The 17284-nt window shown below is 37.8% G+C and overlaps 2 protein-coding genes across 2 annotated transcripts; both read left to right on the top strand.

Moving 5' to 3' along the window:
* The first annotated feature begins 988 nt into the window (after positions 1–988).
* Positions 989–4005, top strand: LOC117827402 (cytochrome b-c1 complex subunit 10). The gene is made up of 3 exons (XM_034703997.1): positions 989–1134; positions 2367–2497; positions 3621–4005. The coding sequence occupies exons 1-2, from the start codon at positions 1085–1087 to the stop codon at positions 2485–2487; spliced, it is 171 nt and encodes a 56-aa protein (XP_034559888.1). The 5' UTR covers positions 989–1084; the 3' UTR covers positions 2488–2497; positions 3621–4005.
* Positions 4006–5896: 1891 nt separating this feature from the next.
* mbd3a (methyl-CpG binding domain protein 3a) lies at positions 5897–16548 on the top strand. Its single transcript, XM_034703445.1, has 7 exons — positions 5897–6071; positions 9604–9769; positions 10257–10394; positions 10606–10696; positions 10786–10963; positions 15546–15701; positions 15813–16548. The coding sequence occupies exons 1-6, from the start codon at positions 6058–6060 to the stop codon at positions 15694–15696; spliced, it is 738 nt and encodes a 245-aa protein (XP_034559336.1). The 5' UTR covers positions 5897–6057; the 3' UTR covers positions 15697–15701; positions 15813–16548.
* Positions 16549–17284: the final 736 nt, after the last annotated feature.

Below are 17284 nucleotides of genomic sequence, written 5' to 3' on the forward strand. Positions count from 1 at the left end.
ATGGGAACGAGGGGTATAATAACATTGCTTGATACAAAGGCATTGGAAAACGCAGAGATTTCACAATAGTCTCAAATTACTGCACTTGCCAATGAGTACAGATGGGCATTTTGACCTTTTCTCCAAACCCAGCAGAAAAAAAGCAAAGTTTTTTTACACCATTCCTACTAACAGCAGCTTTAATGTGTTCAATGCTTTATCTGAGTGTTTGAGTTTAGCTAGCTCGGGCAGCCTTAGCAGACAGGCAGAAACATGAAGGTGGACTGTAAAGTAAAAATTCCCATATGTGGCCGCTAGGGGGAAGAAATTAGCTGTGTTATCATCTCCCAAGAAAGTAAATAGCATCCAGTTGGATAAACATCGCAACTTCGTGGGTTAGTTGAAAAGAACATATAAGCAAATCAGTATTTGTTTTATTTATTTATTTTTAACTTTATTTTAGATGTACATAACAAAGAATGGATACATTCAGAAGGAGCATCAAACATAAACAATCAATAAAGACACAGAAACAATGCTGCTTCAGTTGGTAATTTAAGGCAAATGACAAAATTATACATACATAGAAAATAAATAACAAAATAAGTTGAGTAAGGAAAGGGAATAATTGTACAATTCAGTGAGGAATTATTTTAGGGAATAGTATATTTGAAGTGCTCCTGGTCCTTTTATTATTTTCAATGATTGTAGGTATATTTGGAATTCATTTAGAAAAACAACAAACTTGAGATGTCAGTCCTGGTTTTATGAATAAAGAATTTTGAGAGGCACAGGATTATGTTACAGCAGATTTCATCACTTTTATTTTTCAATATCAATCCGAATGTTATGTAATTTATGGAAAAGGAAATTGTAATGGATTTAATTTTTCAGTCTAGAAAGGTTTTCACAGTTTGGCATGAGAAGAAAACATGGTTCGTCGACTCAACTTCATCCATGTTTTGTTGTTCGGGGGCTTTTAATTGTTGTGCAACCGGAAGTATTCTTTGCAGCTGCGCACTATGGTTAGAAGTAACGCTGAGACCGGAAGTACTTGACGTTGAGAGCAGCACGTACTGTGTTCAGCGGGCGAATCGTAGCCAAAATGATCAGTAAAATCATCGGACAGAAGTATGTGGCCATTGTCAAATCATGGTAAGATATCTTTCTGTCCTACACATAGTGGTTAAAACAGAGAAGAGTTCAGTCTTTCGATAAACAGAGTCTCGGGGTGTCCTTATCTAACTTTAGCTGTTAGCTTAGCCGAGGTCATCGCTGTGAGGACATGAAGACAACTTCTACTCAGAAACAGATGCTTGAAGTCTTCTTGAAGCACATTTGTGTTGATTTGATGTCTTTATTTTGAACATGTAAAAGCAAAACAGAAAAAAAACACGTACAAAAGAAGAAATTGTTATACAAAAAAACCCCAAATCAATCAGTTCCATTAGCAAACACTGAAACATTTACTTTACATGTGCGAAAAGGAGTAGGAAGAAGTTAAAACGTATCTAATCCTACCCCTTCATTCACTATATTCTGGCATCATACGAGTGTATTCCCACCAAACAAATCTTCATCTCCCAGCTTCATACTAACACCTACAATCTAAAGCAATCTCATTATTCTCAACACTTGTCTTCCTCCTTGTACCTCATGAAATAATTTCTTTATATCTCTTCCTGAACTGGATTATGTTGAGTCTGTTCCACAGTTTTACTCCACAGATTGAAATACAAAAGCTTTCCCTTGTGGTCCGAACACTCACCATCCTTAATCTTAACTTCCTTCTTAAGTTATAACCCCCCTCTCTTTCAAAGAACAATCTTTGAATATTTCCTGGCAAAAGACTTTTCATTGCCTTGTACACAATTTGTGCAATTTTAAAATCCACAAGGTCAAATACTTTCAATATTTTGGATTTGAGGAACAGTGAATTTGTGTGTTCACGGAAATCAACATTGTGAACTCTTCTGATGGCTCTTTTCTGTAGTACTGACAGTGGTTACAGTGAGCTCTCCCCAAACCTCAGTATAGTAACTGAGATATGGTGAAACAAGTGAACAGTAGAGAAGTAGTGATCTATGATCCAGAAAAGATCCATTAAAGCAAAGGATTATCTTGCCCTCAATGTTGGTCGTTTTTTCCTCTCTCACTTAGAAATATAAGATTACGAGTATCCTTGTGGCAGAATACAGGGTACATTTAACCCAGCTGTTCATGGACTGACAGGTCTCATGTAAAGTGACTATTTAAACATTTAACAGTCTTTAAAACCTGTTAGAGCTAGGTTACATGTGTGTTTGGTTATTGTCCCTAAATGATTGTAATGTATATGCACTTTAGCTCAAATTTGATCATTCCTGATGTTGCTCTTTAATTCACAGGGTCCCAACCCTGGCTGTATGGGGCACAGCGGGAGGAGTGGCTCTGGTCCACTTCACAGACTGGCGGGTGTTTTTGGATTATGTCCCCTACGTCAGCGGCAAATTTAAGAAGGATGAGTAGTGGCATTCAGGTGAGTCCCAGGAACATGAAAAGGGTTACTTCAGGTAGTGTATGAGGTATAATAGTATAACACAAAAATAAGTGCCAGACACAGCTATCTGTTGAAAAACTACATGACTAGTCCACTTATTGATCAAGACCAATATCTGATACAAACACATCGTTATTTGAAACTTATAAATACTTGTCATTGTCAACTTGTGCTACTGTGTGGGCTACTCATTCAATTTAAAGGCAGAATAAGGATTGTTGGAAACATTCAAATGTCCCTCTTTTCCCTGGCCCAACAACACAAGAATCCTCCACATAATGCATCCTAGCAATCTTGAATCTGTGTGCTGAGGTCTTATAGAATCTTGTTTTAACCTATTTGCACAGTTCCTGATGGAGACCACACATCAATTGCCTAAAATGTTGAACCTCAGAAACCTCCTTAATGCATTAAAACAGGAAAATACAGGCAGGGGAGCAAGTTCCTGGCAGATACAGATACTGCCACATACTTGTGTTATGGGTCATCAGTGCTGATCCAAATACATGTTATGTTTGTAGAAGGTCATGCTTTATTCTCTCACATTTTACTTGTCAACAAACTGAGAAAAGAGGAAAGACGGCCCTTTGTCTATTATCAAGTGTAACACGTCCCAAACGAAATTAAAGAACTCAAGCATTGCTTTGTTATATTAAATCTGTGTGGGTTTTTTTTGTTGTTTTAAACTTATATGTCATTATCGAGCTTCCATATAATGAAACATTTGATGTAGGTGGTCTGGGTTTCCTAAATTAAACTGCATAAATTACTCTGGTTAGACACAGAAGCTCAAAAATGCTACTACTGATAAGATATATAGATTCTGATAAACATTATCAATTTGGAGAAACATGATGATGGGGTGGAAGAACCCATCAGCGACTTTGAACAGTCAGGGTTGATAATTTTAAAAGTTAGGTTGCTTTAGAGGTCTTAAGAAAAGAACAGTCAATTTTTTTTAGTTTGAATTTTTTGTAAAGTTTATGTGCCGTGTTGGATAATTGGTGTTATCAATGGTAGTTTTGATTGTAATAGAATAATGTAAGTCACTAATACTAGCACTACTAAAACTGAACTTTTTGACTTTTCTTTCCCCTCTCAGGTTGGTGCTGTTTTTTTACACAAAGACTTAATATTGAACGAGAGCTGCTGCAGCCGGAACTGTGCACCATGCTCCTAATGCGTGCCAAGTCACTGGACGCTGTCATCTTCATCCTGCAGCTCAGCCAACATTCAACTGTTCAAACATCAGCATCCTGTAAATCACGCTGGAGGGTGGAGTTTCATCTCCAGCTAAAACCAAGCAGAGGGAACATGAAAACAGGGATTGTAGATGGACTTCAGTTTTCTTATCTCTGTTCATGTTAAGATATTTATTTGAATCATCACTGTCCTTTGTGCTGTCCTGATTCCCAAATGGAAAACCTGCCTTTACTGTCATTCTGTGATTGTGTTGAAGAGAAGTAAAGAGAGAGATTTATCCTGTGTTTTGGTTTTGTATCATTATTTCACTCTGATAATTCTTCCTCCCGATATCTAGTCAAATTGATGTATGTTTTTATCCTTATTGCTTCAAGGTCAGTTAAGTTTGGCAACATTTTCAGACTAAACATGAAAGTACATTAGGATTAAATTATTCAGTAACTATGACAATCCCCACAAACCACTACTGATTAAAATCCAAGATGAAGGCTATATATCAAGTGTAATAAGAATGTAATAAGCTTAAAAGCATAAAACTATGTTTATCAAAAGTAGTAACGTGGGAGAGTCAATTCATATTTACCTGAGTTTTGACTCAAGATGGCTACTTTTAAGATGATTTATCTATAAATCTGTACATCATACTGTTCCAGGTGTAAACAATGGTTGCCATCAAGCCAATTCAAATCATGTTCAAATATTTCTGTGTGCTTAGTTAAAGAGGGATCCCTTACTGTAAAGTGCAATAAAGCATTGTGACTGCCTAAATTTAATTGCTCACGTAATAAAAGTGAAATAAAAATGTAGTCATTTCATAACAAAACATTTGAAGTATCACATGTAAATGTGGATATTCCTAATGCACAATGAATTCAAGACCATTTCAAGGTGTCATAAATTCAAATCCAGCCTCCCCTGCCTTACTGTAGCGAGTCCACATTGTGGTATGCTAAACTTTTATGGGCTATGTATTTCAGTACGACTTAACTTTGTCATGTATGAATCCGCGTAAGTATAACAACTCAGTTGTGCAACAGCTCAACATTTAAATGATTTAACTTGGAGTTGTGTCAAGAACTACTTTTACATGGAGGCGGTTAAGAGTGAGTGTCACGTAATGACAATAGAATACCGAAGTAAAATAATAAGGAAATATTTCAAAGGAAAATTATGGAAGCGGATTAGGGGCACCAGAGAAATAAATAAAGATTATGGTCAAATTTTATTTTTATTATTACTATTCTGAGATTAAAGTCAGACTTCTTAGATTGAAGTCAGAATCTTGAGATTAAAGTCAGAATTCTTAGATTAAAGTCAGAATTCTAAGATTAAAGTCAGAATTCTGAGATTAAAGTCAGAATTCTGAGATTAAAGTCAGAATCTTGAGATCAAAGTCAGAATTCTAAGATTAAAGTCAGAATTCTAAGATTAAAGTCAGAATTCTAAGATTAAAGTCAGAATTCTAAGATTAAAGTCAGAATTCTGAGATTAAAGTCAGAATCTTGAGATCAAAGTCAGAATTCTTAGATTAAAGTCAGAATTCTAAGATTAAAGTCAGAATTCTGAAATTAAAGTCAAAATTCTGAGATTAAAGTCAGAATTCTTAAATTAAAGTCAGAATCTTGAGATTAAAGTCAAAATTCTTAGATTAAAGTCAGAATTCTAAGATTAAAGTCAGAATTCTGAGATTAAAGTCAGAATCTTGAGATCAAAGTCAGAATTCTTAGATTAAAGTCAGAATTCTAAGATTAAAGTCAGAATTCTGAAATTAAAGTCAAAATTCTGAGATTAAAGTCAGAATTCTTAGATTAAAGTCAGAATTTTGAGATTAAAGTCAGACTCTTCAGATTAAAGTCAGAATTCTTAGATTAAAGTCAGAATTCTGAGAAAAAAAAGTCAGAATCCAGAGAATAAAGTCGAAATTCTGACTTTTTTCTTATAATAATAATAATAATAATAATAATAATAATAATAATATTAATTTGACCCTTTATTTTTATAAAAAAAAATTCCATTGGCACTAATCCTCTTCCGTAGAAAACATCAAGTTTTATTTTTTTTACAATTTTCTTCCGGGTCTGAAAGTCTGCGGTATACCTTACAGACTTTTATTTTGGGACTATTTTACAGGAACATGGCGGATGTGTTCCGCTCATTATGCTCAAAGACCGGCGGAGTGATCTACAATTGTATAGATCCTGGCCGGAGACAGATAGCAAAGGGGATCGATAACAACCAGACTCGGTGAAATACTATGACTGTATATTGTCTCGTTACTGGCTTCATATCTTTATTGAGCCATAACCATTGACAAGTACCTTAATACAGCGCACAACATGGAAAGAAAAAGGTAAGACTTTTGAATGTTTTGTTCTCGGAGTTGTAAAAATGAAAGTTTCTCTGCAGGAAATGCACGCATGCATACGAGCGTTTTGCTGTTTAGTATTACACTTAGCAAAAGAACGAGTCTTTTATTATTCACTCCTCAATCACTGGAGCCAAATCACACCCCGACTATGTGTTTAGTTTTCTACGCTTAGACAACTTTGAAGAACAATCACTTACACGCTGGATTCTGATACATTGACGTCCCCGACGCTGCTAGCTTGATTAGCTAGCTAAGTTTCATTGTTTACACACGCTTGACTTGCGGTGCGTCGGGCCCCCGCACGGGCACGTCAGCACCGCAATAAAAATGTCACTTCCAGCACAATGATTTGGATTAAACTTGTAAACCATGCTGCCCAATGTGTAGTCCACATGTCATAATATGTTCGCTTACCAGTATCTTCAATGTGTAGCTACCTCAAGTTTAGCACGCTGATGATGACCATGTTGAGGCAGTCGGTCTGTATACCGAGCAGAGCTGCAGCTCCATCACACCCAAACAAGCTCTCCTTCTTTGACCCCCCCAAACAAGCTGTAAGCAGGTGCTGTGATGTAAGTTAGATCATTACACCATCAGTACACGTGTACACATGCAAGTGATCCACCTTTTGACTACTTCTGACCCCAACATCAGCCTGTCATTTCAGACATTTTACCAGTGGTGGACAGTTACAGAGTACATGTACTTGAGTACAGTTTTTGAGTATCTGTACTTTACTTGAGTATAATTTTTTGGGGGAACTTATTACTTTTACTCCACTACATCCAGAAGACAATTACTGTACTTTTGACTTTCTTTATTCTTTACTCAGATCCACATTAGCTGCCACTAACGCAGCAGCTACTCTTCCTGGGGTCCTCATAAAACAAACATAACATACAAAATATACATAAAATACAAAACTAAAAATTCTACAAACATTACAAAGAAAACTGTGAATGCAATATAGAAATAAAATACAAAAAACACAGAAAAATGCTACGGACATGAAATACAAAAACAGAAACATGCTACAGACATAAGATAGAAAAACTGAAAATGCTACAAAAATAAGGTAGAAAAACTGAAAACTGAAGATGCTACAAAGATAAAATAGAAAAAATTAAAATGCTTCAAACAGATGTTTTAGCTTTGAAGTCAGTTCATGAATGTCCTTCTCTTTTCTGAGGTCTAATCCCTAAGACAGTAAAATGTGTTTGTGTAGTTCTGTTTGTCTCAGTGGTTTAGTCGTACCTGTATATCGTGCGTCTCCACGGTTGAACGTGGAGCAAACACAGAGCAGATTTCACTCAGATCAGGTCGTTCATTGAGAGGTGGTAATGATGGCTATAATTCTCCACCTGAGCCCCCCTATGCACCATATCTTCAGCCCGTGTTAGAGGTTTTTGAAATGAAGAATGATACGTATCATTTGAAATGTTCTCCCTGTTTCCTACTCCGTCTAAACACACAAACATTCACTGTCCAACCTGAGAAAGCGTGTTGAGCTACGTAACATTTGTTTAATTCCAGTCAACATTTCAAACTAAGGTGCTTATGCTTGGAGTAACTTAGTTTCTGTTTTTATTCCATGGTATACTTTTTAGAAATTTCAAGTGATGGTTTTTGGACAAACATGATGTAACCAAATGGACTCCAATGTATTCTTGACTGCAATCATGCTTTGTGAAAATACAACGTTTAGAAATATTTTTAAGAAGAACTTTGAATACTTAAGTATCTTTAAAAGCAAGTACTTCAGTACTTTAACTCAGGTAATAATTTGACAGAGCAACTTTCACTTGTATAGGTTGTTTGCATATGATGTCATTTTCGTTGCATGGCAGTGGCGCAAAATGCAGTTGGGGGTCAGGAAGTGATTTGCAGCAGTCTGCGCAGACACATACACACAAGAAACATGCCTACGGTTTGCGGTTTATTACGGTTTCCCTAATCAATAAAACAGAGAGAAGTCGACATGTTTTTATCGTGTCCAAAAGGGAGTGATTCTCAAGGGGAAAAATGCAAAAGACTTTATGATAAACGAGGAAACAGTGGATAGCAAACCTTTCTTTATGGTCAGGAAGAGTGGAGTCGGATTAAGACTGTGTGTGTGTTGACCACTTTGTCCAGGGTAAGTTAAAGTAATGTATGCATGCTGCATGTCTATGTTTAAGAAGCTTAAGAAGCTAACTCCTTCCATACTTTGTAATGTTATGTTTTTCCCATCTTTGTTCTGCTGGAGTTTTTAACCATTAACAACAAAAGATAGTTAGTAATTGGTAAAGTTAGACAGATAGCTGATTTAATTTAAGTTATTGTTTTACTTGCTGCAAACTACCGTTGACTGGACCGCTTAGAGTGGTTAACCTGCAGTAAGTAAACAAACGTTAGTGTTGATAGGAGTGAGGCTGTGGTGTGGCTAGGAGGACGATTCATATGGAAATTAATTCAAAAATATTCACCCTGGCGAAAACCTAACGACAATCGTTGTTGAGCACCTTGATACCCAGGTCGTGGACCCAACCACGCCTGGAGGCTTTTGAACGCCTTCATTTGCTCGGTGGTGTAAAATGAAGTCTGGAGGAAGAGGTATTAGTGATGTCAACGGCAGACACATTCAGAAATAAGCTCGGGTCAGTTAAAAAATCGGAAGTCCTCATGAGGGAACGATCTCTTCTGACATATTCCAGATTTTTTTCCGGTATCCCTGTCTTTTTACGGTGTCTAGAGCAGCACAGTACGGGCTTTCCTCGGTTGCGTCCATTCTGAAATGTATTTCCTGACCCCCATTTGAATTCCACACATCACTTGCATGACGTGATTGCACTCAACCTATTGGAGTAATATTTGACCGGGAGGATCTATACTTTAACTTAAGTAATGAAGCTGTGTGCTTTGTCCACCACTGCAAACAATACACTGACAACAAAGACAGAATATGAAAACAAGAGGAAACAACAACATGAGGACAGACTAGAAAGGGCTGACTATATGAGATAAACTAAACTAGACTAATTATGGATAATGGAGTGAATAGATAAATAGATAAATAGATAAAACAGTAAGTGAGGTAGTGCAAGGGACAAATGTTGCCATATATAATATATATATATATAAATATTGAATAAACAGAACAGCTAAACTATTGAATTAAAATAAATAGGCAGTAATAAATAGTTATTAAAACACAGAAGACATGTAACAGAGTCAAGATTGTCTAGGGTCCATCACTGTGTTGGGACAGGGGCTGGGGACACAGGGGGTGGGGGGTCAGTCTGAGGTGGAGGTGAATGTGAGGGGGAGCAGCGTGTTCAGGAGTCTCACAGCATGTTTTCCTCCATATGCTGTGAAGCCTCCTGCCTGATGGTAGGTGTGCAGACAGTCTATGTGAGGGGTGGGAGGAGTCCTTCAGGATGGCAGAAGCAATTTATAGGTGTGCTGATTTGTCACTTGGACATTATTTAGATAAGAGATACTTATTGTTTTGATGTTTGTTACTGTTCTCTTGCAGTGTACCTGTTCAGCGCATTCTCCACAAGCCACAGATAGTCCGCAGTCTGGGAAGTAATCTTCACTCAAATGTGAATGCCAGCTCCTCTCTGACTGGACGATCCCTGCTGAACAAAGTGCAGCGCAGCAGACACAAGCATCACTATGACACCAATCATCAAATAAGGGTGAGACCTTGTTTATTCGAGGTATTTAGCAGGCATCTATGACTGTGTACAACCCCAAACAGAAGATACATGGCCCTCTCGCAGTGATATCTGGACCCTACACATGATCACAGTTGTCCTCACTAAACTCTTCCTTGAAATGCAGTCTTAATTGTTTTCTAGTGTTAAGTATATAGTGACCAAAAGTGGTATATAACTTTGACTTTGACTGTGCTACAAGAGATATGTATTGCCTTGTTAGATCACCATAGTCTTTTATCTCTGTTTTTAAAAAATGTCCTCGGATCACAATATTTATTCCAGTAATTGTAATATATTTTCTTTTGCACTGAGTAGAATATTAAAAAGCACCGTTCTTTATGTGAAACATATGGAATAAATCAGTAGTTAAACTGTAAAGTTACATTTGACATATGCATATTTTAAGATGTTCGTTTTGTGTGTGATAGAAAGTTTGTCAAAGTAGCCTTTTTGCTTTTTCTTTAAGTCCAAGCCTGATTTAAACACAACACTACCAGTCCGACAGACAGCATCCATCTTCAAACAGCCTGTGACCAAGGTAACAAATCATCCCAATAACAAAGTGAAGACAGACCCACAGAAGGCTGTGGACCAGCCCAAACAAGTGAGTCAGATGGAGGAAATATGTACATTTCATACATTAGTATTTCACCATGAATGTTTTACAGATAATAAATGTATGTGTTTATTTATCAAGTTATTTGTCCTTGTATTTTGTTATATATCATTCTGTCTTAATCGCAGTGTACATTTAAATTTGGAGGAATAGTAACTGATTAGGAAAGTTTCTTTAATGTTGTTCTCTGATTTATCAGCTGTTCTGGGAGAGGAAGCTGTGCGGATTAAATGCGTTCGATATCGCAGAGGAGCTGGTAAAGACCATGGATCTGCCCAAAGGCCTACAGGGTGAGATGAAAATAAGCATTGAATGAATCAAAGCAGTTTTTTTGGTTTGTTGAAGCTTGACGTGTCCTTCCCTGCTCTCCCTTGGTCAGGTGTCGGCCCTGCGTGTTCAGATAAAACACTGCTCTCTGCCATCGCCAGCGCCCTGCACACGAGCCCCGCACCGGTCACGGGACAGCTCACCGCCGCAGTGGAGAAAAACCCTGGAGTCTGGCTCAACACAGGACAGCCTCTCTGCAAAGCCTTTGTGGTGACTGATGATGACATCAGGTAGGATGATAAGTGTCATGAGGAAGTAGTTCCCCTGTCAGATGAGATCATAACTCTAGTTTCTTTTATTGAAGCAGATGTTGTAGGGTTCTACAGGAACTACAGGAGTTTCCTTTCTCTTACAGATGCACATGTTACAAGGTTGGAAACATGTTGGTCATTGATTGTTTCGAGTCCTCATCTTAAATGTACTAAACAAGTAAAAACATGGTTTTTGGTGTAGATGTATTCACCAGTTCATCTGGAAGCCTTTGAGCCAAGATCTGACCCAGGGCCTGAAAGTGTTCTGGATTGTATTTCAGTCAACCAGGTCGGGGTCAAGCCTCTCTAGGATCCCTGGTCTTTTAATGATTATAAGAAATACCAACGTCTATTTGATTTTGATTTGAAAGTGTTTATTTCAAACATGTCAAAAAATAAATAAAAATAAACAAAAAGACATACCCCCCAAAAAAAGCAAACGTTAAAAACAATGCAAAAACAAAGTTGTTTCATCACTAATTAATTAAACAGACTAAATATCCTTATGTTATTTATCTTATTTACATGACGGGATGTCATTATGCTCATCTGCTCTCTGTATCGCATGGCAGAGTTCCACTCCAATGCACACACAGACACACAAACATGTGCGCTCAAATACACACATCACAGCACAATGATAATGATAATAATAATAATACATTTTATTTAAAGCGCCTTTCCAAATACTCAAGGACACTTTACAGAGAGGATAAAACACAATAAAAACAACACGGTAAAATAAATAAAAACAACAAGCAAAGTAACACCAAGTTAAAATGAGGCAGTGAAGTTAAACAGAGAATGCTGATTTGAACAGATGGGTTTTGAGTTTTGATTTGAATATGGGAAGTGAATCAGATCATGATACGATAAATGTTCATAAACAACTTGTTTTTTCAAGACGAAAACGAAACTATGACGAGCTAAAGTGCATCACTGATAATACAAACTCAGATGAAAACTTAAGAAGGACCGTCGGACATTAAGAGTTCATATTTTCCCCCGCTGTTCGTCTAATGTTTAGAAATGATAGCTATGCATTCCTGTGACAGGCTGAGTTATTATTTGAGGTGCTCACTGTTAGCTTGGTCTCTACCTGCAGCAGGTGTGCCGTGTGAACCAGTCTCCTCGTTTGACGCTTGACGTTTTTGCTGCTCTCACCGTGATGATCTCTGCATCTACAGCTTGATTTAATCCAACTTGGTGATACATCAGACACATTCAGTACGTTTTGATCAACTCCTTGGCATCAAAGAGTGCCGTGAGCTGCAGGCGCATTCAGGGACCGTCGTAAAAGTGCAATGCAGACCTGTATTTTGAGTTCATGGCATTTTTTATTTGAATCAAGAGAATCAGATATAGTGATCACATGAAGAATGTTTTCTTTTGACTTTTTTGCAGGCTAGATTATGTAACTTAAGATATTACAAAAGCAAAAGTGTTGAAGAGTGAAATGTTGCCCATTGTAATACTTAGTAAAACCCTGTTACCGATATCTGTCGTGGCAAAGTCTGTCTGCTCCCGCCCCAGGGGAAACACTGATATAAACCCATACACATGGAAACATATGCACATACATATACGCACACACACTAACCTACAGCCCCACTAATTCACAAGTAAACATACAAAAACATACACCTGTAAGTTTACATCTCTATTACACCCACATACCTGTATCAAATAAGACCTGTGATTAGTGAAGATGAGAGAAATGTTTAACTCTTTGTGTAACTTGTGAGTTGATTAGGTTTACTCGGGTCATATTCAGAGAGCCAGAGTAAGTAAGTAAGTAAGTTAACGGCTAAATGCTGGAGAAATGGGAAAGACCAGTGTGTTGTATGACAATCAACGTTCAACAGGCAGCAACATTTTGGAAGACATTTTTCTTAGTTGGATTTTAGTTGTTGTTTTTCGTCACTGACCAAACCTGTCCTGGGTAGGGATGGGTACCTTTCACATTTGGACTGATACGGTACCGATACCCGGTACCTGGGAATCGGTACCGGTACTCAACGGTACCAATTTTCAGTACTTTTGTGTTTATGTGGTAATAAATGTTAATTTAAAAAAAAAATGAAATCTAAGATTTGTTTAATTTAACATATTTATTTAATTTAACATGAAATGAACAGAAACAGGATTATATAGGTGATTAGATATATTAGCTGACACGTGCTCGTGGCGTCTAATTGCTCTTTCAGGAGTTTATCAATGAACACACGTGAATGCCTGCAGACAGGAAAAGGTCAGTTCTCCGTCTCTTAATAATAACAGGACACACAACTTACCTTTTGGGCATTCACGCACACAGGAACGGTTATAAACGGGGTTAGGTAGTCGGAGCTTGAGGGTCCGTCTCAACCATAGACTAGAAAATAAAATTAATCCTGATGGAGTTCTGCCTTGCGGTGAGTGCGCGCGCCCGTCAGCTGCAGGCTCCGTTTGGCGCGCTCCCGCACAGATGGAGAGAGCAGAGACGTCCACCCGGTCAGTCTCTGACTTTATTACAGGGCGAAAGTATGGAAACTCGCCTTCTCTTCCACTCCCTCACAGTCACAGGGATGCGTTCAGGTACCGAAACATGGTACTGTTTGATTTTACATGAATTGGTACTCGGTAGTACCGACGGAATTCGGTTGGTACCTATAAAAGTACCGAATTCGGTACCCATCCCTAGTCCTGGGTCTGGGGTCCATCCCTTCTCAGTCACACACTGGGTCAGGTCTGTTTATCTAAAGACTGGCACACATTACAGGATTCTTCAAACCTTCACACATTTAGAGACCACACACTTGATGATAACAAAAGACAGATCGCACAAGATCTCTCTCTGCTGATCTTATAGTCTCTCTGCTGATCTTATAGTCTTACACTAACCGATTCTTCAGCAGAGTATCAGGTTCTTCACACTCAATATTCCAAATCTCGCGTTTTTTCGGCCTCTTACTTTCCGAAAAACACACAAAAAAGTTGGTCTTCCCTTTAGGAGGTCCAAGAGACTTTTGTTTTCACCGGCGCATGTTTTTGTTTGTTTTTACTTCCTCTTCCATCAGTCAGCTGAGTAAGCTCGCGTCTTGATTGGCTTTTGCTCCGGTACACGTGACATTACACACTGTGCGTGCTCGGCTCCTCTCAGAGCTTCCCACACACTACAGGATTTCTAGTCGCAAATATTAAACATGTTCCTTATTTACGATGTCTCCTTCTGAAGCCTTCCGAGCGGCTCCGACTGGACAAAATCACTCTTAACACACCCCACACCACAGGAAAATCAGACACCATGTCCTTTGAAAACATCAGACAGTCGGGCCTTTGCTGGCTTCGATCGTAAGGGGGAGATCGGGACTAAAAACAGCCCGTTATCCTGTAGTGTGTACCCGCCTTTAGTCAAAAGTGGGTGAAATCTCAAACTTGCACCTGAGTCTGTTTGGATTTGGGTCCTCTGCTTTGGACCAGTGAAGACCTGTAATCCAGACTGTACAAGCTTTAAAAGTGTAAAGTATTTTTGTCATTGTTTCAACTCTCAAGTGCTTTGGCCAAGAACTCCAAAATATAAGTTGCAGTTTTCCTCATCTCACGATTCCTTATATATTTGAGTGAAAACAACAACACGTATCACATTAAATTCTACTAACTACAATAAAATACAACAACATTAATCAACATGGAAATCAATTACCAGTATCTGTAGTTAAGAGTGGGATAATAGAGAATCCTAGACACGCTCTGTTTGTTATACATAAAAAGTGGGTCATTGACAGTACCAATTTTGAAGTTACTGAATCACTAGGGATCCTGTGTATTGTATTTTCTTTTTTTCCACGTCTTGTCATGTTTGAATTTACTTACTGTCTGGTTATATTCATTGTTCTGAGGTCATATCCTATTATCATGTTAGTGTTGGTCCTGTTGCAATGTTACATCTCAAGATTTTTCCCTCTTTTGTGCTTTGTGCAGTTTGTAATTATTTAAATGTAGGTTTCTGCTCGGTGGTACTTTCCTACAGTACAGCTTTTATTTTTTCTTGTATTTGGTTTTTATATTGTGATTGGGAGTCTTATTAATCTTGTGCTGTGAAAGGAACTCCAGTGATGCCTCCCTGCTTTGTATTTACAACTTCACTATCCATGTCTGCCCCAATACACATAGGCTAACTAGACATCTGGATTCATTAGATGAAGCAAGTTCAGTTTTTACCAATGGACTTTTGACAACGGATTTTCTTTTCTTTAGCCTAGTACATACTCTCACATCACACACATCCCTTAACCCTAACCAAAATGTACAGGCTTAACTCTCTTTCCATTATACTATGTGCATATTAAATCAAAACAAAGGGCTGTTAGATGTCCCACTGTATGGGGGGATGCAGAATGGTAATGTTTTTCACCATCATCATTATGTCTTGAGGCCATGAAAGGCTTGTTGTCATTACTGCTTCTTTTTTAACTTTTCTGTCTGTCTGTCTGTCTGTCTGTCTGTCTGTCTGTCTGTCTGTCTGTCTGTCTGTCTGTCTGTCTGTCTGTCTGTCTGTCTGTCTGTCTGTGTCCATCAGAAAGCAGGAGGACCTGGTGCAGAATGTGAGGAGGCGGCTGGAGGAAGCCCTCACAGCTGACATGCTGGCTCATATAGAGGACACCACTGCAGACGAAGAAGCCAATAAAGTAGAGGAGAAGGTTGAGCAGGTCGAAAAGGAGGAATCATAGCCAAGGTACACTGATACGCAGGACTGTGTTAGTGTGCCTGAATCTTTTCCTGTTCTTGATGCTCTGTCGTATACTTCTCAACATGTAACTCTCTCCCTCTCTTGTCTCTCCCACAGGCTGGTGTGACATGAAGTTTGCTCATAAACTCTTCTTTAAAAGAAAAAAAAATTGGCTCCATTAAGATTTTTTATACTCAAACTAAAATGAACCTAAATGCAGACATTCTGCAGATTTCGAAGGGACTGATTTCTTTATTTTTGTGACAGTAAAATTCTGAAAAGGTGCTCTGAGTTTCAGTTCATGTTTACCTCTACTAGTGTATGGCAGTTGTGGATGGTGCTTTATACAATGCAGTGTTAATTTAGTTAACAGCTGTTCAAGTTAAAAACACAAACCTGGTGAGTGTTAAATTGTGTGAATGTATGAGTTCCTGCTGAAGTGTATTTTTGCAAACGGTTCTACAAGTACATGTTTCTCTTTTATATTTTCCTCTGGCACTGTAGGTAATGTGTTTTAATGTTTGGAAGCATAGCAATGTTGCAGTATGTTTACATTCACGCAGCACTCTGGCTGTGAATATTGAAAATTTAAACTTGTTCAATTTAAAGATTTTTCTGTTAAATAGTGTTACTTCTCACAACAACCTCAGTTTACATGGTTTTTGACGTTTGACTCCTCCTATTTGTGTTGACAAAAGAATGATAAGTGTTGTTTTTCTGACTACATTTGAGTTTAGACATTAAAATAAAATACAAAAAAAACACAATGCTGATGAACCTCATAACAAGATGTACTGTACCTTGTTACAAAATTCTGAATTTGTCACCGTCTAATAAATGCAGCTTGTTATTCCTTGGTGTTGGGTGTTGTTTTGTTCTAACATTACAGGAAGCCTGTGGAAGGTGGACATGGTTTTGGATGTTTTAGATCAGTGGTGTCCAAACTTTTTTCAAAGAGGGCCACATTTGTTGTTGTCAGAATACCTCAGGGCCAGTGGCTCCTGCTGAGACTTAGTAATCATAGAAGTTCTTTATGAAATCTCTTTAATCACAATTATTTAACTTTTTTGTTCTCAATAAATCAGTAACTAGGTAGTTCTCAGTTCCCCACAAGCCACGTAAACATTAGAAAACTTTATCTTCTTCTGGAGGAAAATGTGGGAAAAATATTGTATCATTATTATCCTATGTCAGGATCACGATGTGGATTTCATCACACTTCTTTTTCATGTTGTTTTTAAGACTTTTCTGATCAGCAGATGACATTTTTAGAACAAAATAATTATTTTCCTACATTCTGAATATTTTTTATGCACCAAATTTTGCCTTTTCTGCACAATTTCACAATTTTGTTCTTGTCTTGTGTTCTCTTTTATGTCTTCTGAATTTTTAGTGTTCATAAAGAACAGTTTCCCATCATGATAAAATCATTAATTTGAAAACCTGTCAGCTTTAAGAGTTCTTGTGTTTCTTCTTTAATGCCGTCTTGCAGAATTCCCAGTGCTTTGGCTTTAGACAAGTAGTCCATATGAAGCTTTTGAGACATTTTTGGATTGACTTTAGTTTTGTTTGTGCGCTTGAAAGAAACT

The sequence above is a fragment of the Notolabrus celidotus genome, chromosome 15 (genome assembly GCF_009762535.1).
Source record: "Notolabrus celidotus isolate fNotCel1 chromosome 15, fNotCel1.pri, whole genome shotgun sequence".
NCBI classification, from domain to species: Eukaryota; Metazoa; Chordata; class Actinopteri; order Labriformes; family Labridae; genus Notolabrus; species Notolabrus celidotus.

Bases quoted from the DNA above. Each gene is read 5' to 3' on its own strand.
- LOC117827402 (XM_034703997.1), top strand. From the start codon at position 1,085: ATGATCAGTAAAATCATCGGACAGAAGTATGTGGCCATTGTCAAATCA. The intron at 1,135-2,366 runs GTAAGATATCTT...TTTAATTCACAG, and splicing joins GTGGCCATTGTCAAATCATG to GGTCCCAACCCTGGCTGTAT.
- mbd3a (XM_034703445.1), top strand. The intron at 10,697-10,785 runs GTGAGATGAAAA...TCCCTTGGTCAG, and splicing joins TCTGCCCAAAGGCCTACAGG to GTGTCGGCCCTGCGTGTTCA. The intron at 10,964-15,545 runs GTAGGATGATAA...TGTGTCCATCAG, and splicing joins GTGACTGATGATGACATCAG to AAAGCAGGAGGACCTGGTGC.